At 48.4% G+C, this 26341-nt stretch overlaps 1 protein-coding gene across 2 annotated transcripts in view; it reads left to right on the top strand.

Annotated features, from left to right (window-relative positions):
- Positions 1-26136, top strand: part of ADD2 (adducin 2) — a 52353-nt gene extending 26217 nt beyond the window's left edge. Inside the window, exons 9-16 of one of the 2 annotated variants that reach the window (XM_045549812.1) lie at positions 2222-2320; positions 6203-6379; positions 10170-10427; positions 11251-11370; positions 12648-12737; positions 14690-14837; positions 16149-16277; positions 24482-26136. In XM_045549812.1, coding sequence (XP_045405768.1) covers positions 2222-2320; positions 6203-6379; positions 10170-10427; positions 11251-11370; positions 12648-12737; positions 14690-14837; positions 16149-16277; positions 24482-24789 — 1329 coding nt within the window. In that variant the 3' untranslated portion in view covers positions 24790-26136. Of the gene's footprint in view, positions 1-2221; positions 2321-6202; positions 6380-10169; positions 10428-11250; positions 11371-12647; positions 14426-14689; positions 14838-16148; positions 16278-24481 lie in introns of those variants that run through there. The other variant, XM_045549811.1, reaches the window with a different exon arrangement.
- The last annotated feature ends 205 nt before the right edge of the window (positions 26137-26341 follow it).

Genomic DNA, 26341 nt, shown 5'->3' with positions numbered 1-26341 from the left:
ATCATAAAATAAGTTCTCCTTTTTTCCCCTTAGTAATATACAGTAAACACCTTTGTATGTTATTGTTAAATGTTTTCCCTATCACCATTCTAAATCATTAAATTCTATTTCATTGTGTGAATGGCTGTGCCACTGTTTACCTGAACGTTCATTCCTCTATGGTTGGACGTTAGAAGGGCTTTATTTTTTTTCCCTGAATTTTCTCTTAATATAAATAACACTGTGATGAAAATCCCTTCAGATAAATCTTTGTGCTTGAGATGATTTTAGAATAAATTCCTAGGGATGCACATTTTCGAGCTCTCACTTCATATTGCCAAATTCCCCCACAAAGTTTGTTTACTCCCCACCCCACATCTAGCACATGAGAATGCTACTTCCCTGCAGTCTCCCCAAACTTGAGTGTTACCGCTTTTATTTGTTTTGCTGACTTGCTAGAGAAAAACGGAATCTCATTATCGCTTGGCTTGGATCTAAAGCCCTATTTTACAACAGCACATTATTGGGGGTGGTCGGGTCAGCAGGGAAGAGCTTCGGAACCAAGCCTGGGCTGATGGGTGCTTGCTGCCGTCCTGGCAAGTAATGCACTGCCTGGGTCTTTTCCCATCTGAGTCCCCGTCTTCCCACCTCTAATATGGGCAAGAAATCCTGCCACCCTCTCCTGACATCCTGCAAAGTGTCATTTGCAGTGCTGGGAGAGGGATGAGACATTCACATTTATGAAGTGCTACAGGAATTTGAGAGATGGGGTATTTGTTATTTGCGTTATTTTTTGTGGGCCACAGTCATCATCTCTTTCCATTTCTCTGGCTCTTGAGAGAGAAAAACACCAGCTGTTTTACGCAAGAGAGAATGTGATGTGTATGTAGAATAACCAGGCCCCAAGTCTGCCAGGACAGATCTGACACATGGATCTGTGTCCCAGCTCCCAGGCAAGTGTCATCGGGTTTCAGAGAGTTCTTGAGGGTAAAACCAACCAAGAAAAGTTTCTGGCAGGGAAGATGCACTTGGACCTTGGGGACTTGTGCTCTTGGTACAAATTCATTTTTGGTTCTCCTCCCTGCCCACTGCCCTGCCGACTCAGAAACATTGTACCCATAGTGAGAAGCGCAGGGTTAGTTCAGGTGCTGCCCCTAAGGAGCTGGGAGACTTCCAGTCTCTTTAGGCTTCTGTTTCCTCATCTGCAAAACCAGTGAGTTAGATTAGAAGGTCCCTGTCACCTCTTTCACTGTGAGGTCTTAGAGCTGGCAGGGCCTCACTGAGTTTATGGAGCAGAAACCTGAGGCCCAGAGAGGGGATGTGACTCACCTGTTTCTGCAGAGCCACCTCCTTGGGTTTTGACTCCCAAGTCGACTACGTCAAAGGGACAAGAGATTGCTTCTGAGGTGGGACCATTGTACTGGGCATCAGATAATTTCATTCACTCTTTTAAAAATATAGGGTCTTGCTATGTCTCTCTGGCTGGACTAGGACTCCCAAGCTCAAGAAATCCACCTGCCTCAGCCTCCCAAGTAGCTGGGACTACGGGCTCATGCCACCATGTCCGGCAATACTTTCATTCACCTTAACATACACACCAGTTTTTCAAACTTCTAAGTTTCCAAGGCCTAAAGACCCAGGAATTGCCCAAAGAATTTGACCAAGCTGTTTAGTCTCAGTTTTAAAATGCCTTTTCAAATTCTTAGGGTTAAAACCACAAGTGGGGGCTGGGCGTGGTGGCTCATGTCTGTAATCCTAGCACTCTGGGAGGCCGACGCAGGTGGATCCTTTGAGCTCAGGAGTTTGAGACCAGTGTGAGCAAGAATGAGACCCAGTCTCTACTAAAAATAGAAAGAAATTAGCTGGACAACTAAAAATATATATAGAAAAAATTATCTGGGCATGGTGGCGCATCCCTGTAGTCCCAGCTACTTGGGAGGCTGAGGCAGAAGGATCGCTTGAGCCCAGGAGTTTGAGGTTGCTGTGAGCTAGGCTGATGCCATGGCACTCTAGCCCGGACAACAGAGTGAGACTCTGTCTCAAAACAACAACAACAACAACAAAAAAAAAAAAAACCACAAGTGGGGTAGCATTGGGTATTTGATTAGAGAAAATGAATAGGGAGTTGAGGGAGGGGTCCCAGGACTGGGTGTGGAAATTGATCTAAATAAAATGAAAAACCTCTCTTTCAACTAAAGTTTAGAAGGCCTAATGTTTTAATTGGCTATTTGCTTCTCTGTAGATCCTGGTGCTAAGAAACCACGGAGTGGTTGCTCTAGGTGACACCGTTGAGGAGGCGTTTTATAAGGTCTTCCACCTGCAGGCTGCATGTGAGATACAGGTGAGCAAGTTCCGCTGGGAAGTAGGCCCAGGAGTGGGCTCCGACAGGGGCCTGTGTGCAAAGGCAGTGACCCCACTGACTGGGATTCAGGGAGACCTTGGAGCCTAGACTTCTAAAGGCCTTGCCCAATTTCTCTGCCTTGGCACCGTTTTAACCTTCTAAAGTTTCACACTTAAAATTAGTTCTGTGGCTTTTAAAAACTTATCATCACTGTCTAGCATCCAATAGTCACTCTTGGGGATCAGCGCCCAGGATGGGGAGCTGCCTGGGCTCATCAGCTGGATGGTGGGAGAAACTGTGATTGGGCACATAAAAGTTCTTACCGTGCACATGCGTCATCTGGGATGTACCTGCTACACAGACGTTTTCTTTGTTTTGGGGTGCGCAAAGGCCAGGAACATGGTCAGGGCCAGAAGGAAGTGGGGAGCAGGCCAATGGGGCACTGACAGGGCAGCCTGGGCAGCCAGGGCAACCCCAGGGTGAGGTCCAGGGAGCCCGCCACGGAGTCCCCTGACTGGTGAGGGATGGGGAGACGGGAACTGTCAGTGATCACAGAACCCCTAGAGGAGTTGGTGGAGAAGCAGTAGGAAAACAGACAAATGTGTAGTTTTATAAACAAGGTGGTGATGGCCAAGCCAGGCACACACCGTTCACTGTGGCAGGCTAGCTGGGGTGAGCAGGGCCATGTGCACCCCGAAAAGGCTTGTTAACCAGGCTGCTGGGCCCCATCACCTCGCTCTGGGCTCTCGATCCTTGATCCCTCAACTGTAGATGTGGGGACTCATAGGTCACTGTGGGGACAGGACAATGACCAGACAAGGAGAGGTGTTGTGATGGTACCTTTAGGACTCAGGGAAGGGGACGCTGGTTGCTCCTGGGTGAGTCAGCTCTTTCCGGGCCCTTTGGTGTCGGGTCTGCCCTCTCCTGGCCGGCCTGGGCACAGCAGCGCCCGGAGGAAGAACTGCCCTTCTCTTGGAGTTACTCTGGGAAGAATGACATCGTCCCAGAAGCATCACTAGTGGAGGCTCCACAGTGGTACCCTTCAGTAGTTCTGTTTCGTCTGTCAAAAGAAAGCCGGAGTACCCTCCAATAGTTTTTAAAGGAACATGTTGAGAGGACAGTTGTGAGGATAATGATGAAGAAGTGACAGAGGAAGTGGTCAGAACAGGGTGACATGCGGAAGGTGGATCCAGGACCCAGGGTCCATCTCTGAAGTGGTGGCCTCTCTGTCCCGCCAAGGATGCTGGCCTTGAGCTCCTACCACTGACTAGTGCAAGAACGTGGCGGAGCCTCTGGCATAAAGGGAAGCCACTGTCCCTTCCCCGCACCTGAACTCTTAAGATCTCCCCATCTTCCTTCTGGAGAAGAGGCTTCCATGAGAAAATAGCTCATGTAGAAACCTCATCTCTCTGCAAAGACAGCCCAGCCCTGCAAATGGATGGCGAGAGATGCCCATGGGTCCCCCCACAAAGGGAAGTGCGTTTCTCCCAGGATCCAGACCCCTAGAATGGTCACTGTGCGATTTAACCAAAGGCAGAATGGCCATCTGCAGTCAAAGGGCAGAGCTCCTGGCCACTGTCCCTGACAGCCCCCAGCTGCGGTCACTTTCTTCTCAGGACTGGTGTGATGAGACCCTGTTATAGTACCTCAGGCAATCCAGACAGATAACCCCAGAAAAGCTCCAGTAACATTTTTTTTCAGCTGGTGGAGCAGAGAGGCTTCTAGAGGGAGGAATGGAGCTAGAAGATGTGGAAGAAAAACAGGAAAGATTAGACCAGAGGCGTGGGTGGATCAAGACGTGAAAGAGCCCAGGTAGCAGCAGGCTGAGGTGCTGTCTGGACTGCAGCCCTGGTCAGATGGTTTTGGGTGGAGCTGCCAGCGCGGAAGCTCTGTTTCCACCATGGGCCTAGTTTTCTCTCTCAGTGACCTTGGCAAACAAGCAAACATGACTGTAGTCATGTTGGTGCTCAAGGCAGAGAGCCTATTCGGTTCTCCTGGGGATGGTGTTCTCTTTGCTCCCCATCAATTTGGGGTTCCGGGAAACTGGGTCATCCCCAGCGGAGAGAGGCAGGTCCCTGCTCTCCTGACAGGCAGATGGGAAGGAGCTCAGGCAGTTCTTCTCCATCTGCTGCCCATCACCATGGAAACCAGGGGAGGAAGAGGGAGGTAGGAGGAGGCAGCTCTCACAAGGTTGTGGGCAGTTCTCTTGCTCTCGCCTTCTCCATTAATGACCGGTCCTGGGGGATGTTGCTTCTCAGAATCCATTTATCAGAAATGTTCGTAAGGCACTCCCTGTGTACCAGATGCTATTCTAAGTGCTTTACAACTGTTACCTTAATGCGCCTCATGAAGTAGGTACTGCTATTTTCAGGAAACTGAGGCACAGAGATGGCAAGTAGCTGCCCAAAGTCACACAGTTAAGTGGCAGAGCAGGATTCAAACCCAGCAGCCTGGCACCCAGGTCTGTGCCCTAAAACACTACCATGTGCTGCCTGCAACTGGACACGTGCCTGGGATGAGAAGGGCATGGAAAATGTCCTGCTTCCTCCTCTTCACGGGTCGATGAGGGTCACCGGGGAAGGCTGCCCGGCTGGCCTCTGAGAAGTACACAGGGGCGTTTGTCAACGCTGATGAATTTAACACACTCCAGGGTCCGTCCCCACCCTCCTGGGCTCACAGACCTGTATTTGTCAGCAGGCTAAATTAGATCATTTCATTTTCAGTAAAAAATAACTGTCACAAACACTGAAAGTTTATATAATTGGAGCAGTTCCCCCATAGGAAGCAGGATTACCTGGGATATGAAATGTTGCTTGGAGTGCTAATGTAATGATGTGCCGTGCACACACCTGGCCCACTACCTAGGCTTCTCCAAAGCCACCTTCTTGCTCTGTAGCCAGGCTTATCCGGGAAACCAGACCCTGACCAATTACACCTGAGTGGTAGATACGTGGGGGTAAATAGAACGTACTGAGGGATGAGCATGGAATTGGAAAAGGGAATTTGTTAGATTAATGAATGTTTTTTAGAATCGTTCTAAAATCACCTGCTGTATACACACACTTCCTAATACTCAAAGCCTTTAGCCACCTGCATCATCCCCTCCCCATGAAGCCCTGACAAGGAGACAAATGCTCTAAGTCTATGGGGAGAAGCCATCTAACCCCTGCACATCTGGCCCCCTATGTGCATGGTCAACATTTGATCTATCTCCTTTTCTGCGGTTCCTTGACTGACTAACCCCGTCATGGAGGACGCATTCTTCCTTGAGACCTGTTAATCCATTCCGTCAGGTTATGCTCAGTTTTCATTGGCTTAGAAGTTGGTCTATTTCTTTCAGGTGACTTTTAAAAAAATAGATAGGAGATATTTCAAACATACAGAAAAATGCAGAGAATAACATAATGGACATCCATACCCACCACTCAGATGGAACAAATATTCACAGCCTTTTTGCTTCAGATTTTTTTCTCTTGAAGAAATAAAATATTACAAACAAGAATTGAAGTTCCCTTTGGAGCCCTTTCCAGTCTCATCCTGTCTCCCTCCCCAGAAATAATCAAAATTCTAAGTTGGTCTGTATCCCAGGTAACATCCTGGTCCTATTGTTTTATTCCTAAGGTTTAACACTTGCTATTTCCTTCTTCTCTATAGCCCCTGAGAACCAACATCAGGAAAGACACTACTAATACCTTTTTCCTTGGAAATGGGTGCATGACCAACAGCTTTGGGTGGCTTTTCCCCAGTTTCCCAGACATTGCTGATGTCTAAGTTCTCCTCTGTGAGCACCCACCCCGCCCCGCCCCATTATATACAGGAGTGAAGGTAAGTGCAGGGTCCCCGTGTGCACGTGGGCTGAGAGCTCTCTGCTCTCTGCTGCAGGTGTCGGCTCTGTCCAGTGCTGGGGGAGTGGAGAACCTCATCCTCCTGGAGCAGGAGAAGCACCGGCCCCACGAGGTGGGCTCTGTGCAGTGGGCTGGGAGCACCTTCGGGCCCATGCAGAAGAGCCGGCTGGGGGAGCACGAGTTTGAGGCCCTCATGAGGATGCTGGACAATCTGGTGAGTTCCCTGCCATTGCCTTCTGGAGCCGGGCAGTACGAGGCATTGGGTGGGCACAAAAAACTGCCAGCATCACAGTTAAGGTGTTAAAGCCTTGCTGATTGGCAATTCGATTTAGAATTTGTGGTCATTCTAATAGTAGCTGAGTTTTCTTAAAAATGGCCGTTGCTACCCCCACTATGTGCTGTGGCTGTCATCATAACTGCAGAGGTTGTCTATGAGAAGCAGTAATCCAGTAAAAATCAGAACACAGCTCCTCTTACACTGGGGCTTAGTTGACACCTCTCATGTAGTTAGTTCTGCCTTTCTTTCTACTCTTATGACTTTAATGCAGAAAGCACATAATACTAATTTCCTTATTCCTAAGCAGCTGCTTTATAACAATATCCTATTGTAACAAATGAATGAAGGAGTCAATCATGTCAAGAATTAAACTGGTATGTGTATAGGAGTGGGCTGGTTCTTTAAAGGATACAGAAAGTTTTAAGACATTCTTCCTTCCTGTAGGGGCTAACAATTTAGTTAACAATGTAGAATATAAACAGGCAATAATTGAAGAACAAGAGGAAAGCATATGCGATGAGGAGCTAATTGCAGCAAGAGACTGTAACTTCTTAGATGCTCAGAAAAGCTGAAGATGAAACCTGTCTTCACAACATTTCTGTCTGATTCATTTTCCCCACCCTCACTGCTACTGCCTTGGATTGTCTTTATCATGTCAAAGTCATTGCAATAATTAATACTTTTCTCCCTGCCTTAAGTTCCTTCAAATGATCTCTACCTTTTTACCAGGCTGATCATGAGGGTCACTTTGTAATGACGAAAAGTACAATCCACAATAAAAATACAACTTCCATTAACATTTGTGTGCTGAGTAATCTGTACTTAAATAAAGTATAGATGACTGGATGATTTCATACAGGGATTCTTCTGGACCTTTAAGAAACAGACAATTCTTGGCCGGGCGCGGTGGCTCACGCCTGTAATCCTAGCTCTGGGAGGCCGAGGCGGGTGGATTGCTCGAGCTCAGGAGCTCGAGATCAGCCTGAGCAAGAGTGAGACCCCGTCTCTACTAAAAATAGAAAGAAATTATCTGGACAACTAAAAATATAGAAAAAATTAGCCAGGCATAGTGGCACATGCCTGTAGTCCCAGCTACTCGGGAGGCTGAGGCAGTAGGATCGCTTAAGCCCAGGAGTTTGAGGTTGCTGTGAGCTAGGCTGACACCACGGCACTCACTTTAACCCGGGCAACAGAGTGAGACTCTGTCTCAAAAAAAAAAAAAAAAGAAACAGACAATTCTTATGCTATTTAAACTTTCAGAGAAGAGTGAAAGAAGGATACTAAACTGTAACAATTATAACATATTCAGACCAATCTTAATTTGAATGTTGATAAAAATGCTGCATAAAAACTAGCAAATAGTATTGAGCATAGCATTAGTATAATAATGCACAATGACCAAGTGAGGGCTCATTCCTAGAATTCAAAGATGGTTTAATATTATAAACCTTTTAAATATATTTCATGATATTGAAGAGTCAAAAGATAAAAACCCTTTGATCATTTTAATATCAAAAAACATTTGATAAAAATTTAACAACAATTTATAAAAATAAAAGCTGTTAACTGGGATAAGAGGACACTTATTTAACATGATTAAAATGATTTTTCTCAAAACAAGAGCCAGTATCATGGTGAAACACTAGAAGTATTTCCATTAAGCTTTGAAATAAAAAGATGATACTTATTCTTAGCACTATTACTTAATATTGTTCTGGAATAATATTGGGACTCAATCCAAGGCAGTGAGGCATAAGAATAAGAGGTATAAATATTGTAAAGGAAACAAGATTACAATTCTTTACAGATAATATGGTCATGTACCTATGAAGTCCCAAAAAATCAACTGAAAAAATATTAGAAATAATGAGGATATTTTAAGGTGGTCAATTATGAAAATATACAAAATCAGTCATTTTTATATCTTTAACATTAACTGCTTTGAGAATATGATAACGGGAGAAAATAATCCTATTTGCAAATGCAGCAAAATCCTAAAACATTAAGCAGAACCCATTTAAACAAAACCATAAAAGTTTACCAATAGATAAGAAAGAAAATCTGAAATCAGTGTAGAGCTGTAATTTATTCTTGGTTAAAAAGCTTCAATAGGGTAAAAAGGTCACTTCTTCAAAATGACTCAGTAAACTCAATGTAATTGTTTCAAAAATGGGGGAAGGCACCAAGGACTTCAAATGTCCTTCCATGTGAAATTCAGAATGGCTAGGAAAATGCTATCAAGAGAAAAGTAATTAGGGATACTAGTTCCACCCCTGATGAAGTGTGATAAAGCTTTAGTGACTAAAATGCTAGCAGGATGGACGAGCAAATCAATGCAACAGCTTAGAGAATCAAAATGTATGAGAATCTTAAAATATATGAGAATTTAACACAGGCACATTATTATATAAATCAGTGAGGAAAAGAAAGACTATCTAGTCATTAGGGAAAGAAAATGAAGGCAGATTGCTATTCATTCCTTTCAATAAGAAATATTCCTGATTTATCAAAACTTAAACATAAACAGTAAACTCATAGAGGTATTAAAAACATATTCATATTTTTGATGTTCTTGTGTTGGGAAAGACCTTGTCAAACATGTCAGAATAGTCTGAAATCATGATGACAAACATTGACAGATATGATTACATTAAAAATTCAAAGCTTGTATTTCTATAAACCAACCCCTCCCCATAAACAAAGCTAAAAGACAAATTATGGGGGAAAATATTTGCAACATCTATGACAGTCAAAAGATTAATATTCTTAATGTAAAGCGATATTATAAATCAATGTGAAAAAGAGAAACAATAGAAAAATGGGCTGAGAACATAATTTACAAAGGAAGAGATTCAAATGGCCATAATAGGTAACTGGAAATGTCCCATTTTACTAGTGATCAAACACACACGCACACATATGTATGAATAGAGATGTGACCGGAAAGATTTTTAGTGGTTGTCTCTGGGGGTGAGATTTTGCATAAAATTCACTTTTTTCCTAATTTTTTTATATTGCTTAGTTTTTCTGCATGGGTCTGTATTTTCTTTATAATCAGAAAAATATATTAATGCCATTTTAATTTAAAAATAAAAGAAGAAAAAGGGAGAGCGGAGTGTTGCTCTGATAACTGCCGAGGGGCCTCAATATGTGTTCTAGGAGCGGCAGTCAGCGTTGGCTTTGAGGGACATGCTATGGCTTAGGAGACAGGCATGTCCAGAGTCAGATTTTGGGCTTCCAAGAGGGAAATAGTTAAGCTTCAGGGCTGAGGAAAGGAGGAGTGTCTGTTAGTATCAGCTGGGAAGCTTCTAAAAATCCTGTAGGCCAGGCCACACCGTTGTCCAGTTAAATCGGCAGCTCTGAAGCAGGGCCCAGGCATCCGTATTTTGTAAAGGTCCCAGGTGATTCGAGTGCCCATCGAGGCTGAGGACCCCTGGACAGGACACCTGGGCCTCTATTTGGGAAAAGAGCTCTCTCTGGTCCAGAAGGTTCTAGGGATTTTCTCAGCCCTGATCAGACGGCTTGGGGTGGAGGAAGAGAGGGTTGGGGGACCAGGAGGAGGGAACAATTCTGAAATATACTGGAAGAGCGGCAAGGCCAGGTTGTGCTATGGAGATTTGGGTTTAAACTGAGTCCGTTAGGGGAAGGGAGCAGTGCGCGTGTGCACGCGTGTGCAGGTACAGAACTTTTCCCCCACCCTAAGTGGTTCTATTTTTGTCCTTTTTAGGGCTACAGAACAGGCTACACATACCGCCACCCCTTTGTTCAAGAGAAAACCAAACACAAAAGTGAGGTGGAGATTCCAGCCACGGTCACAGCCTTTGTGTTCGAGGAGGATGGTGCCCCGGTCCCCGCGCTGCGACAGCATGCCCAGAAGCAGCAGAAGGAGAAGACCCGCTGGCTCAACACGCCCAACACCTACCTGCGGGTCAATGTGGCTGACGAGGTCCAGAGGAGCATGGGCAGCCCCCGGCCCAAGACCACGGTAAGGGGAAAGCCAGCACAGGCCTGTCTGGAGAGAGGGGTAGGCTGCATTTATGGAGTTAAGCAGCTTTAAAAGGAGATCAGACCAATTTCTGCTGTGCCTGGGTTGGTACCATTTCCTCTTAGGGCTTTCTCCTGGGCATCTGGGAGGCTGCTCAGGCCACTGAGCCCCTGACCACCTCTTTCTGGCACCTCTGTGCTGATGTTTTGGATCTGAGGAGCAGCTTTCTCCAGAGGGCAGCTGGACCAGGTCGCTCCAGCAGCATGCAACCCAGGAGCAGTTGGGTTCTGCTTCTTGCACCCACATCCAGAGGGGACTTCTGGGAAATTCTAGGGCTGGGCACCCACCATCTGGACTGCAGATCCAGATGCAAACCCAGGAGGGGGCTGGACAGTCACTTCTATTAAGTTATCTTTCTCCCTTTTGCCTGCACACATAGACTCTCAATTTGATTTTTCATTAACATAAAAGTAACCCACAGCCAAATAGAATAGCTCTTCATTAAAAAATATGAAGCCCTCCAAACTCAAATTGGGTTACCTAATACTGAAGCCACAGACGTTGCCTGTCTGTCAAAGCTTGTTCCCAAGGCTCTGCCACCAGTGTACTTTATGGCCATCCCTTGGCCTGAAGGCCTTCTTTGGCAGCTGGGTCATCTGCTGCCGGAGACAGGCATTGAGGAGTCCCAAGAAGAGAGAGCATCCATGTATAGGCTTGCTGACCTTCCGTGCAGGCCGGTGGGCCCAGCTCTCGTGGGGGGACCCCTGGGGAGAACCGCTGGGCCTGCTCCTTCACCTCACCACCCGGCCTTGTGTTTGTGCAGTGGATGAAGGCTGACGAGGTGGAGAAGTCCAGCAGTGGCATGCCCATACGGATCGAAAACCCAAACCAATTCGTGCCTCTCTATACTGACCCCCAAGAAGTGCTGGAGATGAGGAACAAGGTAAGTTGGGGACTGCTTAGCTCACTCTTTGCTCCCAGGGGGAGGGATCTCAAGTCCTGCAGACATGAGCTGAGTCCCCCACATGTGCCTGATGCATCAATATCCCAGATGCCCCAGAGGAGCAGAGACTACCATGGACTGACCTTGTGCCAGGCACTGCGCTAAGTGTGCCACTTAGGTAGTCCTAGGGAACTCCTTCACATGGAGGGCACTTTCCACATTAGATATGTCTGAAAGACCTGCTCACAAATTGACTTTTTATGAATTTTATGCCATTTTTCTTTTGGCATATTTTGAAGATTTTAAGATCCTTTCTATTTCTGGACCTTTGCCTGACAGTTCACTTATTTATATTTCTAATGTTACTTTAAAAACTGCAGTGTAGCAGGCCACCTCCAATAAGACAGATGGCTCACGGGACAGGGTTTCAGTGTGTGGCCTGGGACCCCTGCAGCACTTGCTTAAAGTTCAGATTCCTGGGTCCTCCTCCCCACCAGACATCCGGATTCAATAGTTGTGGAGAGGCCCCAGGAATCTGTATTTGAAACAAATACAGATTCTTAGGAATCTTAAAATTTGAATTCAAGCCTTTTGCAACAATTTGGATGGAACTGGGGACCGTTATCCTAGGTGAAGTATCTAAAGAATGGAAAAACAAACACCACGTGTACTCGTTATTAAATTGGAACTAACCGATGAGCACACATGTGCACAGAGGCAAGTAAAACTCGGTGGAAATCAAGCAGGGGGGAGCAGGGGAAGAGTGAAAACCCACCTACCGGGTTCAGTGAACACTATCTGGGTGATGGGCCCTGGCTTCAGCATAACAACATCGATACATGTAACCAAAAACATTTGTATCCCTGTAATATTTTGAGACAATAAAAAAAAGAAAACTCAGAAAAAAATGCTGCTCTTCTCACCACGATTTTCTATTCTGAAGAAGTTATCAATATAAAAATATGTCATTTATAGTACCAAATTTTTTTGAGAACCTCCCTCAAGGATCTATTGTGCCTCCTTTCACTCTCGCCTCTACAGCACCTTCTCAGAGCTCACAGAGATCTGGTGCTTTCCATGAGCTACTAATCACTCTGGAGCAAATGTGGAGACCATCTCCTGGAGTGGACAGATTGTGCTAGCATAGGAGACGGGCTCCCACACCATCAGGGGGCCTTCCTGCCGCAGGCCACGCCGGACACCAGTATGCCCCCTGCCAAACTCCACGCTCCGACACTGAACAGCCAGCTCACTCTCCCTCTCCCCTCTCCACACAGATTCGAGAACAAAACCGACAAGACGTGAAGTCCGCGGGGCCTCAGTCCCAGCTCCTGGCGGGCGTCATCGCTGAGAAGAGCCGAAGCCCGGTACAGCAGAGGCCGCCCCTGAATGGCGGGGAAACATGTTTGCCTTCTGGGTCTTCCGTGCCTGGGGCTGGGCAGCAGGACCCCTGAGTCCTCATGCCCACCCTCCCCTGTGGTCTCGGGTGCCGGTGCTCTTGCTGCAAAATGGAGGGCCACCTCGCAGGGGTGCCGTGAGGCCTGGGAGGATGATGTCCCATGGCCCCCTCTGGGCACCAGGAGGGGAGCAGCAGCCCTGCCTGCCCACAGAAGTGCTGCTGGCTTCCATTCCTTCCAGCATGGAGCTCTGCTTTGTCCTGTTAGCACCCCGCATGGTGGGGACTCAAGGGCAGGGGGCCGGTGGCTCTCAGGTGCCCCAGGTCTGCCAGCCCTGAGTGTTTCTGACCTCTGTGCAGGGATATGGCATCATCCAGCCAGAACTCTGGGAGGATGCTTGGGTACCCACAGAGAGGGGGCGTGTAGACAGGACAGGGCTCCTACAGGATGGCAAGGGACAATTAGTTGCCCACACAAACTCACATAGAATTAGAAAGTATAAAGTCGTTGTTTTCGTGCTTGAGATAGAACAGTGTTTTGTCTAGTGCTTCACAAAAGGGGTGAAGTTCAGGGTTCTGGCATGTGTTTGAAAGCATTGCTGCTTGCTGCAAGGTAACAATGGGCATGGCATTTGCCTTAGCAGTAAGAAGTGGGGAAATACAGGAAATGTTCCTCCCTACAGAGCAAATTGAGATGCTGTAAAAACATCAGCTCAGGCTGCAGCCCACAGTGCGCGTGCCCGTTGGCAGGAGAAGTGTGGAAGTTGTGTCATCGCACCCACCTCCACCACACCCACACCCAGCAAGACGAGGAACGCCGAATGTGCTCAGGGTCCAGGACAGAAATAGCCCATGATTGGGGTGGGGGATGGGGGTGAGAGTTCAATACAATGAACAAAATTGTTTAAAAAAAGAAAAGCAACTGTGCCATTTATGCCAAGTGCTCTTCTCAGAGTCCCTCTTCTGGGGTTCTCGGATGCTCCTCTGACTCCAGAGTCCTTACGCTGGGCCTGCTGCTGCCTCCCTTCTGGAAGGAGCCTGTGGCCCGTCATCGGAGGACCCTGCGGCCCAGGGAAGGGAGGACTGGCAGGCTGCGCTCTCCTTTGCTCCTCCGCAGCTTCAGAGCACTGCATCCCCCACGGCCAGCATGAGGATGCTGAATTAGGAAAAGGGGCTGTGGAGTCGGAATTTTAGTCCCTGTCTTGGGCTAGAGGGGTCAGAGGATTCCTGAAGCTTACCCAAGGTCTGGCTGGCCAGCTTCCCAGAGCCAGGGGCTCCACAAAGGTGGTGAAACACAGTAATTTTGCCAATGTCCCTTCAGGGACCTGCAGTACAGGCAGGTTGAAGATCCAAGACTCAGAAACTTGGCCCCTTTTAATTTATGACTGTGCAAAACAGGACTAACAGTTTGGATGGAGAACGCTGAAGCCGCTGTGTTTTGCATATGACTTAAAGCTGTGTGGCTTGCACTGCTGTTGGGGGGCGGGGGGCGGGGCAGTGGTGGGGACTGGCTGGCATGAAGCTTGCTTGAGCCAATGCTATGCTTGCTGGGCTCTGGCTGGCTGAGAACCTGGGCCACCAACTGTATTTGCATAGTGATGGCTTGGAAGTGTCCATAGAAGGGATTGCAATAAAGGTGTGTCATCCTTCTGCTTGGGAGCATCCTTTGATTTTATTTCAGGGGCAAAGTGTGGACCCCCTGTATTCATCCCGGCAGTTGCAAAATCTGGGTCTGGGGGTGAGATAGCAATGGGGAGGAATGAACAACCCCTGCCCCAAGGCCCTGAGCTGTTTCCAAGGAGCTGCATGCCACGCTCTCCCTAGCAAGACCACTGGCAGCCACGTGAGTCTGAAAGGAAGCTGGGGCCTGCGCCCCAACCGCGGCGTGCAGAGAGCGACACACACTCTGTGGTTAACTTTCAGTCTACAGAGAGCCAGCTGATGTCCAAGGGTGACGCAGATACCAAAGATGATTCAGAGGAGATGGTGCCCAACCCCTTCAGCCAACTCACTGACCAGGAGCTGGAGGAGTACAAGAAGGAGGTGGAGAGGAAGAAACTAGAACTCGATGGTAAATGACCCCGAGGCACCATTGCTTCAAAATCCCCCGGGGTGGAGGGGAGAGCTCAGGACCACCCAGAGAGGACCTTCTTGCCCCATCGCCAAATACAGTAATATTCTTATTACCACAATTCTGTTAATCATAATAATGCCCGTCATTGCTCTGTGCCCAATAGTTGCATGGTGCCTTCAGGACCTCACTAAACCGCCCAGCTGGGTGTAAAGGAGTTAAGACTCCTTAGTGCTTAGCACAGTGTCTGTAAATACAGCTCAGGTCAGTGAGCACTAGATAAATGTGAGCTATAATAATTTTAATAGTCTTAATTATTATTTTCCATCAGGTCTGGTATAATTAGGTCTGGCAATCAAAACTATCCACCAGCTGACACCTTTATGTTTTTCTTTTTCCCACTCCTTATTTCAGAATCTTTAGTCAAACCCACCTCTCCATGTTGACTCCCAAATACTGATACTCACGATAGCTTGTATGCCCCTGTTCACACTTTTGTCCCTTCCTGGCATGATTCCCTTTTTGGCTTTCCGGATCCAAAGTGACCGACACTTCAGGTTCCATGTCAAACCCCCCTCCAGCTAGGAAAGCCTCCTGTGACCGTCTGCAGCCCACCCAAGGGAGCTATCTCTTCTGTTTGCTTCAAGAGCTCTTAGGGTCTGAGACACATAATTCAGCTTGTGGTTGTGTCCACCTGTCCAGGCTGTCATTCCCTCAGGGCAGAGTCTTCTTCCACCGTGCCCTGCCCAGGACTGGCTTCTTCCTGGGCACCAAGACAGCACTAGAAAAAGGCTTGCTGGTTTGCTTGGAGTTCTAATGTGCCAATGGAAAAGGTAGATAGAGAAATATGATGCTTATTTCTAGGGATTGTTTGGACAGAAAACATAAATTAGATAAATAGTAAATGAGCTACATGCAAACAAGTCACGGCTGTTTTTAAGGGGAGTCAGTGGTTCTTTGTGGGTCCACCTCTCGCCTGTTGTGCTCACAGCATAAAGCACCTGGTTGGTCCTCTTCAGGGACAGGGCAGGGATGGGAGCCAGGCTCTGGTCTGGCTGTCCACATCGGGGGTGACATATTCCACTGGTAGATGTGCATTGATGAAGGGAACAACATGACTCTGACTTCTCCCACTGGCACCCCGAGGAAGTAGCAGTAGAAAAAGGCTAGGAAGCAGCTAACTTCAGCCAGAAGGTTCCTTATCAGCCAGGAGAAATGATGATCAAGTAGAAAAAAGCAATTTTTAAATGCTCTCTCTGCCCATCTCTCCTCTATTTGACCTCCATTCTAAGTGGTTTCCTGTATTTTCAGGAGAGAAAGAAACGGCCACAGAGGAGCCTAGCTCACCTGTAAAGTCTGCCCCCGCTTCTCCCGCGCAGAGCCCAGCCAAGGAGGCAGAGGCGAAGAGCCCCGTGGTGTCTCCTTCCAAGTCTTCAGAGGGTGAGTGGAGCCCAGCGGGCTGGGAGGGGGCAGGTGCAGCCACAAGGTGCCCGCGTGGAGGGCAGGGCAGGTGCGCACACTGCGGGGACCCTGCCTTCAACAGGTGTTGCCCCCAATCCAAAAAGCTTTCCCCTTTACTACTTCTAGGAATATGAAAGAGGGTTACTGAATTTCAGCTTGTTTCATTCACAAGCTGTGACAATATATTTTACAACTTAAGCCCGGTATAAGCAAGGATGAATGAGTTAATGACCGACTCACAGCCTCCTCACCCCTAACTCAGATGTGGGGGGCTCATGGGCCTTTCCAGATGCATCAGCTGGGTTCTCAGATTTCAGTGTGCATAGCGACCACCTGGGCATCTTGTTAAAATAAAGATTCTGACCCATTGAGTCTGGGATGGGGCGTGAGACTCCAAATTTCTCAGGTGAGACTAATGAGGTCATTCTCACCCTTAACTGCACACTGGAAAGACCTGGGGAGGTTTAACAATCCCGATGCCGGGATCCCACGCCCAGCATTTCTGAGTTAAACGGGCTTGGGCGAGAGTTGAGGAGTACAGCCTGGAGTTCTAAGATCTCTGCGGGGGACTCTAAAGTACAGTCCAGGTCAAGAACAGCTTCCATGGAGAGGTACCAGTTTGAAGAACTGGGTTTTCAGCCCAACCAAACTGCTAATTAATAATAACTACTAATTTTAGCAAATCAGGTAACCTCTCTGTGCCTCAGTTTCCTTGTCTGTCAAACGGGGCTACTAATGTTTTCTCTTTTTAGAATTCTTATATGTATAAGGGAAGTGTGGGTGAAAGCATACTTTGAAAAAGTAAAAGCATGACTTAAATGTCTAATTATGGTTATGATTAATAGTATATATATGTGGATAATATTACTATTATAATCCCTAGCCACCTAAATCATGAAAGTGTCTTTAGTGAGCTCCTGGAATCACTCCAGGGCATGAACACTGCTCCCCTGGGTCCCCCCAGAGATCCCCACCAGAGAGGGCTGTGCTGCCATTCAGAGGGCAGCAACTTGGTGGCTTGTTGGAATCTTCTCCCTCTGGGGTAGAATGGCCACATATATGGGTTTCCATAGAATCCCCCAACCTCAGAGCTTCCTCCGTAAGCAAATTGCTACCTTGAGTGCTGGCCCTGCGCTGCCAAAGGAAACCCATCTGCTTGCGGCCAGGGCCCCAAGTGGATGAGCCCCGACTGTTTGTGTTCATTGTGTCTCATCGTGGTGTTGTCAACCTGTCTCCACAATGTCTTCCTTTCTCTCCCCATTTGTGCCTTCATCAAAGGAGTTTCCTCCGATTCTGAATACTTGTCTCTGTAGTAAGTATAGAGAGGCTGCTTACTAACTCACTCCGACACTTGCAATGGGGGAGGGAGGATTCTTTCAAAAGAAATATATTTCTCCGTGATTTTTTCCTTTGCAACTCACAATCCCGCCTTTAGGAGGTTTCCTGGCTATAAAATTCATGACCAATTCCACATGTGCTGTATGTGGACTAGGCTTCTCTGTGGGAGACATGGATGTAACACACATAGGGCACACACATACACAAACACACAGGGCACACATGCCCAGAAGCAACAAACCCCCAAACTGAGTGGACAGTGGGACCACTCTCAGGCACTCCCTGAGGGCATAGTGCTCATGGCCCTCAAGAGTTCACCCTCATCCTGTTCCTAATGCACGGGCACCTCTAAGGAGCCCACAACCTCTTCCAGGGCTGTGGGCCAGAGCCTGGTTGTCCTTGGGGACCAACCATCCTATAGGGGTGCATGGAAGGCCTGGCCTGCTGGGGTCCTCAGCATCCATCAGGACTTGTGTTCCAACTGCAGGAGGGAACCCAGGGCTGGAGAGGAGGCTCATGGCAGGAGTGGGACAAGGGGTGGCAATTTCATATCAGCTCCCAGGTGGGACAGAAGGCAGGAGGGGTGTGAGATGGATGGGATAGCTCTTTACCCACGCCTAATATCATACCCACTGTAGCAGGATTCCTCATTCTCCCCCTACAAGGGCACATTGTGGTTGAGTTGTTAGAAAAGTGAAGGCCTTCCTGAAAATAACTTCCTGCAGCACAAACAGAGCTGGGGAGCATGGCCGTACTGGAGCAGACCCTGTGTGATGAGAGCACAAGTTGTAGTTGTGTGGGGTGACCGGTGTGACTCTGTGGCCAGGCTGCTTAATGGCTTGCCCAGCTCCTTAGGGCAGACGGGGCTGACCGCCCAGGCAGCATTTGGACTTTCGTATTTAGCTCACCCACCAGATCACCAGATCAGGGACAGCATTTCCAACCATGTGTCTCTATGCCCTCAAATCCTCTTGTGCTGAGTCAGCTCAATGTCACTTCTCATCTGTCTCCCTGACTCCTACCCTGGCCACCTGTGCCAGCTCCTTTGACTAACTCCTACTGACCTCTGGCCCTGCGGACTCCATCCGCCATGGAACCCTCAGGGGAACTGGCTACACCTGCAAAGAAATAGCCCTGTGTTTGATATCAGACAGTCTGCTCAGCCACTAACTAATCTAGCCATCTCAAATAAGTCACTTAAAAACACTGCAGAATAGAGGAATAAGACAAATCCTTGCCCTTCTTAACTCACAGCATTGTTGTCAGGATAAAATGAACTACTGAATATAAAAGTAATGTGCTTACATTAATTAGTTCTTATTATGTACCAGGTTCTCCAAATTGTAAGAGCTATATACACCACTTGACATCTTAAGCCACTAAGTTTTAGGGTTGTTTGTTATGCAGCAATAGATAATTATTAAATCATGATGTATAATAAGAACTTAGTTTTATGGAAATTAGTTCTCCTGTGGATTGACTAGTTGTCTGGGCTTAGCTGCATGGTTCTTCTTCTCTGTGTGTTGTCAGCAGGGGCTGCAGTCAGCTGGGAGCTTGACTAAGCTGGAACTTCCAAGATGATACACTCATATGTCTGGTGCCTTGGCAGGGGCAGCTAGAAGACTAGGCTCAGCTGGGACACTCGGATGGCTGGGTCTCCCTCTCTCTCTCCACGTGGTCCAGAGCTCCTCCAGGTGTTTCCATCAGGGTAGTTGGACTTTATACCTGGTGGTCTAGGGCTCCCAAAACTGTAAAAACAGAAGTTTCTGTGCCTTCTTAAGTCTTTGGCCTGAGGCTGGCTCTGTAGCACTTCCTTTGCATTCTTTTCGTTATGGCGAGCTATGGGGCCAGCCCAGATTCAGAGTGGGTGGGGAGTACGTGAATACCTGGGGGCATGGCTCATTGGGGCCATGTTTGCATACCAGCTATACCACATATGAAAAGTATATTTGGGTGCTCAGGGGAACATTTATGTTCCAACCATGGTTAAGTGGATGGGAGTTACAGAGTATCTGCTGCATCTATTGACGAGAAGCTCTACTTTCTTTCCTATCATTGGTGCTATCTCGTCCTTGGGGGGGGCAAAGGTGGGAGGAGATATATTATTCTAAACCAGTGTTTCCCAATGTGTGCCCAATGGGCCTTTTGTATCAGAATTACATGGGGATTTGTTAAAAATATGTATCTGTTGGCCCACCCTCTGTTTCAAAGTTTATTGTGGGGATTCAACCAGGAAGCTGCATTTTTGCAAGCTTCTTGGGTGATTTTTTTCAGACACTGATGTTTGAGACTTTAAACCCAGACAGAAACTGTTGCAGACCTCTCTGCATGGCCAGCATATGATCAGCCTTGAGGCAGTTCTGCTTGCTGGTCTGCTGCTCTGTTCCTGAGGACCCTGTGGACTTTTTCTGACTGTTGCTACATGAGCACCCAGCCCTTGTGTCAGCGTGGATCACAGATTCTTCCAAAGTCTTTAGTGAATCTTTCTATGGCTTCTCTGTGCAATGGTGTAGAGCTGCCTTTTCAACAGGGAAGTGAAAGCAGTGACCAGTTCTCCATGCATTTGGTATATAGGTCATGATCAATCTGGTTGACTTTGTGTTCAGAAGTGAGTTGGCAAATCTTGTGTGAGGTCTGCCCATTGATGTCTCCTTTGCTGCAAAGAAAGGGCCTCTCTAAGCTGTGGGGCTGTGGCTAGAGGTCATGGATTTGACCCTGAGATGTTAGCAGACCAGGTTCATCAGGCCAGGGGAGGAAAGACGGCCTTGCTCCTTCAGTAAGGCAAGGTCCCTCCCTGTTCCTTCCTCACGTCCTCACCCCGCTGCGCTGACACAGAAGAGCCCAGCTGCTGAGTTGAAGCAAGGCATCCTCCGTTGAACCTTCATCTGGCCTTACTTGGCAAAATTCAGCAGCAGTAAACATGGCTTGAGCATGTTGTCACTGAAATGGGTAGTGATTGTCAAAGAAGTAAAGGGCAGAGTTTCTGTTCTGAATAGTCTATTTGGATGATGAATGGATTCTTAAAAGAAAAAACATACATGACACATGTAAGTGTAAAATGAATATATGAGCAGTAGCTTTAGAGGAAGGTAAGATCATCATCCAATGTCAGGGGAGGCTGCACAAATAAAGTGTGGCTTGAACCAGACTTTGGGGAGATACATACTTGGACTGGCAGACAAGAGTGGAGTGGGCTGTCCAGGGATAGTAGCCAGGAAGCTGGGAGAGTGGGCGTTTCTGGAAGAGATAATTTCTGTGTTAGGGTTCTCCAGAGAACCAATAGGATATATGCAGATAGATAAAAGGAGATTTATTAGGGGAATTGCCTCACATGATTGTGGAGGCTGAGAAGTTCCATGCTATATTGTCTGCAAGCTGGAGAACGGGGACATCAGTGGTGTAATTCAGTCCAAGTCTAAGTGCCTGAGAACTAGGAGCTCTAGTATCTGAAGGCAGGAGAAGATGGATGTTCCCTCTCAAGAAGAGAGAAAGAATTCACCCTTCCTCCACCTTTTTGTTCTATTTGAACAGGCCCTCGATGCACTGGATGGTGCCCGACCACTTTGGTGAGGGTGGCTCTTCTTTACTCAGTCTACTGATTCACATGCTAACTCCTCCCCACATCCCTCATGGACACACAGAAATGTTTTACCAGCTATCTGGGCATCGATTAACCCCATCAAGTTGACACATAAAATTAACCATCCTCAGGGACATTGATGACCAAGAGACAACCAGTGGTTGGAGGCTGTGGAATAGTGAGAAGTCAAGTTGGAGAAGCAGAGTGTCCACACAAGCTCTGCACCTCCCTGGGAAGCCCTGCTTCCTCCTCTGGCCTCTGGAAGCCTTTCAGCCCTTTGTCCCCCAACCCACAGTGGTCTGGGTGTGGACCCTGCTCCTGGGTAAGGTCCTGCTCCTCTCCCTCCCAGCTTACTGATCACATGCTTGGACAGAGCCCCTCATTTGCCAGCCTCTGTCCCACTCCACTCTCCGCCACACTATCCCTTATTCCCAGAGCACCATGTGCCCCTCTCAGGAGACAAAGCCAGTGGTTCCTAGAGGCTGCTGGAAGGCAAACTTCCATCTGCCCCTAGTTCCTGGGGCTCCTCCCAGCCCAGCCTCAACCTAACTATTAATAGAGGAGGGGTCTAGGTTCCCAGAGCTAGTCCTTGACACTGTTCAGGGCCCCAATACATGTTCACTTCTGAAGCCTCCCCCATTGCCCCTTTTCTTGGCCAATAGAACCTTCCAGCAGTCTCTGTCCCTGTAGTTGAGGGAGTTGTGACCTCAATTTGGAATGTGGCTCCTCCAAGGCCCACTTTCCACTTGTCGTGACCCCCCCCAGACTGTTCACAATGTGGGAGCTCTCTGAGGTCATGGTGGATGCACTGGGTGTGGCCTTCATTTTCTACATGGTAAGAAGAACCTTGAGTGTCATTCTCCTAAACCAAGGCACACACCAGGGGCTGAGGCTGTAGATGAGGTTGACAGCAAGGCAGGTGTGGGCAAAGGGACACGGATAAGGGACATGGGAGAAGGGCGCCATTAGAGTGAGGATACTCGTCACCACCAGGCAGGAGATGCCACCCAGACAGAAAGAGGAACCCCTCTTCTCTACAGTTGTGTTTGTGGATCATCTTGGAGAACACTGAGGGGCACGCTTGAGTATATGTCATCCCAGTGAAGGGCCTGCAGTGAGAGTCTGGGTGGAAGTTGCAGGACCCTGGGGGCACAAGAGCCCAGGAAGGTGGGAGAGGACCAGGGCAGCAGGCAGAGGAGACAGAGCCCAGCTCCCTGGGATGGTGCTTGTTTACATGGACAGATCCAGTTCAGCGCAGAAGGCTCAGGCTGGGATAGACGAGAAAGATGAGGTGATGGCATTGCGTGGTTGGAATCAGTCCATTCACACATTCATTCATTTGCTCATGCCTTCAACCTTTCATGGATTCCACAAACATTTTCTGAGTACTTTCTATGAGCTGGTTACACAGATAATTAGACACAGTCTAATTTATTTCAGTTTAGAGAGGGGAGGGGATAGTCATAAGAAAATAAGTCCTAGTTTTGCAGTTGCTGGGATGGAAGTTTACATAGTGGAGGCAGAAAGGAAGGACTGATAAATTCTACCTGGCAGTGGGAATGAGAACCAAGAAGAACTTTAAGGAAGAGGTAACATTCAAGCAGATTTATTGTGTGGGGTAAAGGCTGGGGACACAGAGAGGAGACAGAAGGACCTTCCAGACAGAGGGAGACAGGCTGGGATGCTGGGGGTGTGTATGTGCGGGGACTAGAAGGCTGACGGGGCAAATAGCTGGTGGAGTGGGAAGAGGACAGTGGACAGAGACGGTTGTGTCCAGACTGGTTTATGGCATTCAAGAGTACTGCCAGGTGACAGCCCCAGGAGGACGTCGTAAGCGAGGGACCTGGAGTAAGGGCTGTAGGAGTCGAAGACATTGGAAAACTTGGTAGCTGGACAATGACAGGACAGGGACCAGGCAGTGGGAAGAGTGGGAGCCAGTGGCCAAAGTCTTGGGTCCTGAGGGGGACCTGGTGCTCAGGGTGATCAGGAGAGGACTCTGACTTGCCCAGCCAGTGGGGAAAGTTGCAAAAGACCTCGTCATAGGGAGACCTTGCCCATTCTAACTGTCCCCGAGTAACTCCCCCTGTCATGCTCTGTGGAACTATAGGTTTCCCCACACTTTACCTATAAAGCCCTAGGCTTTTCCTAAAGCTTAGTTCTTCACCCACTCTTTGCAGAACACTGCTTATGCCTCCCCCATGACCCACATTCCCATATAGGGGAGAGTGCTGGGGTTCCTTCTTGTGATGTGGCAACACACACACCTGCCACACTCATCTGCACACTGCACACACGCTCACACGCTCACGGTCACCTGCATCTACTCTCACACCACTCATGTTCACATTCCCTTGCACACCACACATACACACACTCACACACACTCACACACAGCCCCCTCACTCACACACAAGCCCCCCCACATTCACACTTCTTTCAGTTCGTGTGGTGAAAAGGACGCCGGCCTGTGAGTCAGTACACTGAGGTCTGCCCACCGTTTTCCTGTTGAGCTCAGTCTTCCCAGCTGCAAAATGGGAGGAGTGAGCCAGATGACCTTTATGTTGCGTGCTACTTCTACAGTTTCCCCTCCCTCCCAGCCAGGCATTTCGAAGCTTGTGTGGCGAGAGCGGGGAGGGGAGCAAGGTGGCAGAAGGGCTTAGTTTCCGGGGCCTGAGCAGCTCTGGCCTTGAACGTGGCGGCACTCCCAACAGGCTCCCCGAGTGAATGAGGACCTGGGGGCCCCGGCGGCCACTAGAATGGGCTGACACTTGTGTCTTGGAAACGCGGTCCGTGTCACTCAGGGAATTCCATTCTCCCTCTGCCTTCGCCTCTGCCTGCTGGGAAGATAATGTCCATCTTTCCCAAAGTTCCTCACTGGTGTAGAAAATGAAATGGGTATGAAAACATGGAATTTCCGTATTTTTATTGGCGAAGCTGAACCAGCTACAGCAATCCTTAGATGTCTCCACTGAGGCGTACGTGACACGCTCCCCCCCTCCAACAGCCTCTCTCCTCCCCTGTGTCTGTTCCCTCCTTCCTGCCTAGAAAAGCTCTGAGCTGGTCCCCGGCCAGGCCCCCTGCCATGTTCAGACATCGGTATCTGTTTAAATTTGTAGACAAGAGGCCAGAGACCCCGCCCTGCCCGGGCACCTTCCCAGGACTGGCCTTATTTTACAGAATTGCCTAGAAATGGTTGTGTTAGCCTCAGGTGGAAGCACTCACCTGAATGAAACCTTACTGGTCGTGTCTTTTGATCTTTTTCTAGAAGGTGCTAAGAAGACAGAAACAAGCAAAGCCACCACAGAGTCCGAGACGACCCAGCCGGAGGGCGTGGTGGTCAACGGGAAGGAGGAGGAGCAGACCGCGGAGGAAATCCTCAGCAAAGGCTTGAGCCAGATGACCACCAACGCTGACACCGACGTCGATGCCTCTAAGGACAAAACCGAGTCGGTCACCAGCGGCCCCATGTCCCCAGAGGGCTCACCTTCCAAGTCTCCTTCAAAGAAGAAAAAGAAATTCCGAACCCCCTCCTTCCTGAAAAAGAGCAAAAAGAAGGAAAAAGTGGAGTCCTGATGCGTGACACCCTTGGGCTCCCTTCTGCCTCCTCTCTCTACCCCCTGTCCCTTCCTTCTCCCGTCTCTGTCCCTGGAAGCACAGGGCCAAGGAGGGATAGACTAGGACCCTGGATCACTCAGAGGGGGGACTTAAGAGATAGCCCAGCCAACCCCTCACTTTACAATTGCCCCAGAGACATCAGGTGACTTGCCCAAGGTCACACGGCTAGTTAGCGGCAGAGCCTGCGCTGGAATTCAGGTCTCCTGACCTCCAGTCCAGTGCTCCCTCCACCACACAACACTGCCTAGTCGTGGGCCGCCTGGTTAGGATGCCGCCCGCCAATCTGAGCCCGGGGCGAGAAGGCCAGAAATGGGCCGTGAGCTCTCACAGGCTCAGGCTGCATCAGACAGGTCGAGGCCTCCCCTGAGTAAGGTCCATTTCTTCCCGGGAATCCAGTCTCCCTCGGATGGAGCTATCTCCACATTTAGAAATCTCTTCTCTTTTCCATTTCAGGTCCTTGCCCTGTTGCTCAAAGTAACCAGACAAATTAACCCACCCCCTCCAGCAGAAATTAATCTTTGTTCCCAAGGGCTGATGGCTTAGCTTGTACTTCCCCAAACGCTGACCCTGAGCTTTCTTCATGGAACCTCCCGAATGATGGGTGGAAGGGCTGTAAGAGGTGGCAGACATAGGGCAAGCCTAGGAAGCCTGGGGCCGGGGATGGTTTAATCAAGATAAGAAGCCAGGAATTTGACCCATTGGAATCATGCATCTCAGGCGCTTCAAAATGAAAACCAAATTTAGCATAGGAAAAAGTTGTCTCACGCTCAGGGCAGAAATTTGAGGAAATTTTAATCCTCTGTTGGCCTTGGGTTGTACCAGGAGGATCAAATAGCACAGGAAATGCTATGACTTTCTAGCTTTGCATGATACATGGAGCAATGCGCTGTACCTGCCTCAGTCCTGTCCAGCAGTCAGGTGTCCCCTGACCCTCCCTCAAACCCAGAAGCACTTGCTCACAGACTGAAACTGGCATCTTACCCTTGGCACCTTGATCTTGGTTCCTTCGGGGTTCCAACTCTGAGTTACTCTGGGTCCAGCAGGGGAGAATCAGACATGAGCCCTTCAGGATTAATCCTCTTGGACCAACTCTCAGAGAAATGCTTGGGTGTCCCCAGCCCTTGTCACTATCTGTCTGTCCTGGGGTGTGGTAATAGCCACAGCTACTGTTTTAAATGCCAACACTATCTTTTCATATTCATCCATGGGGCATTGATTAATGAGCATTGTTGGCTCCTAAAAATTAGACAATCCATTCTCTTTAAAGCACAGTGTCCTCAAAGGATATTTTTCCTCTTGTCCTGATTATTGTAAAAATATTTTTGAAAGTCCTAAATCATAGTTTTCCATTTTTGAGCACTTACCATCTATAGACACTGTGCAGGCTTCACATACACCATATCCTTTCATCATCACAATAATCCTGTGAGGTGTGTGCGATCTTTCCCATTTTATGGGTGAGCAAACTGAACCCCCAAAAGGACAATTGACTTGCCTCATATGATTTGGG

The sequence above is a fragment of the Lemur catta genome, chromosome 4 (assembly GCF_020740605.2).
Source record: "Lemur catta isolate mLemCat1 chromosome 4, mLemCat1.pri, whole genome shotgun sequence".
NCBI lineage: Eukaryota > Metazoa > Chordata > Mammalia > Primates > Lemuridae > Lemur > Lemur catta.
Note: the sequence above shows the minus strand (reverse complement) of the source record. Positions and strands in the feature narration are given on the sequence as shown.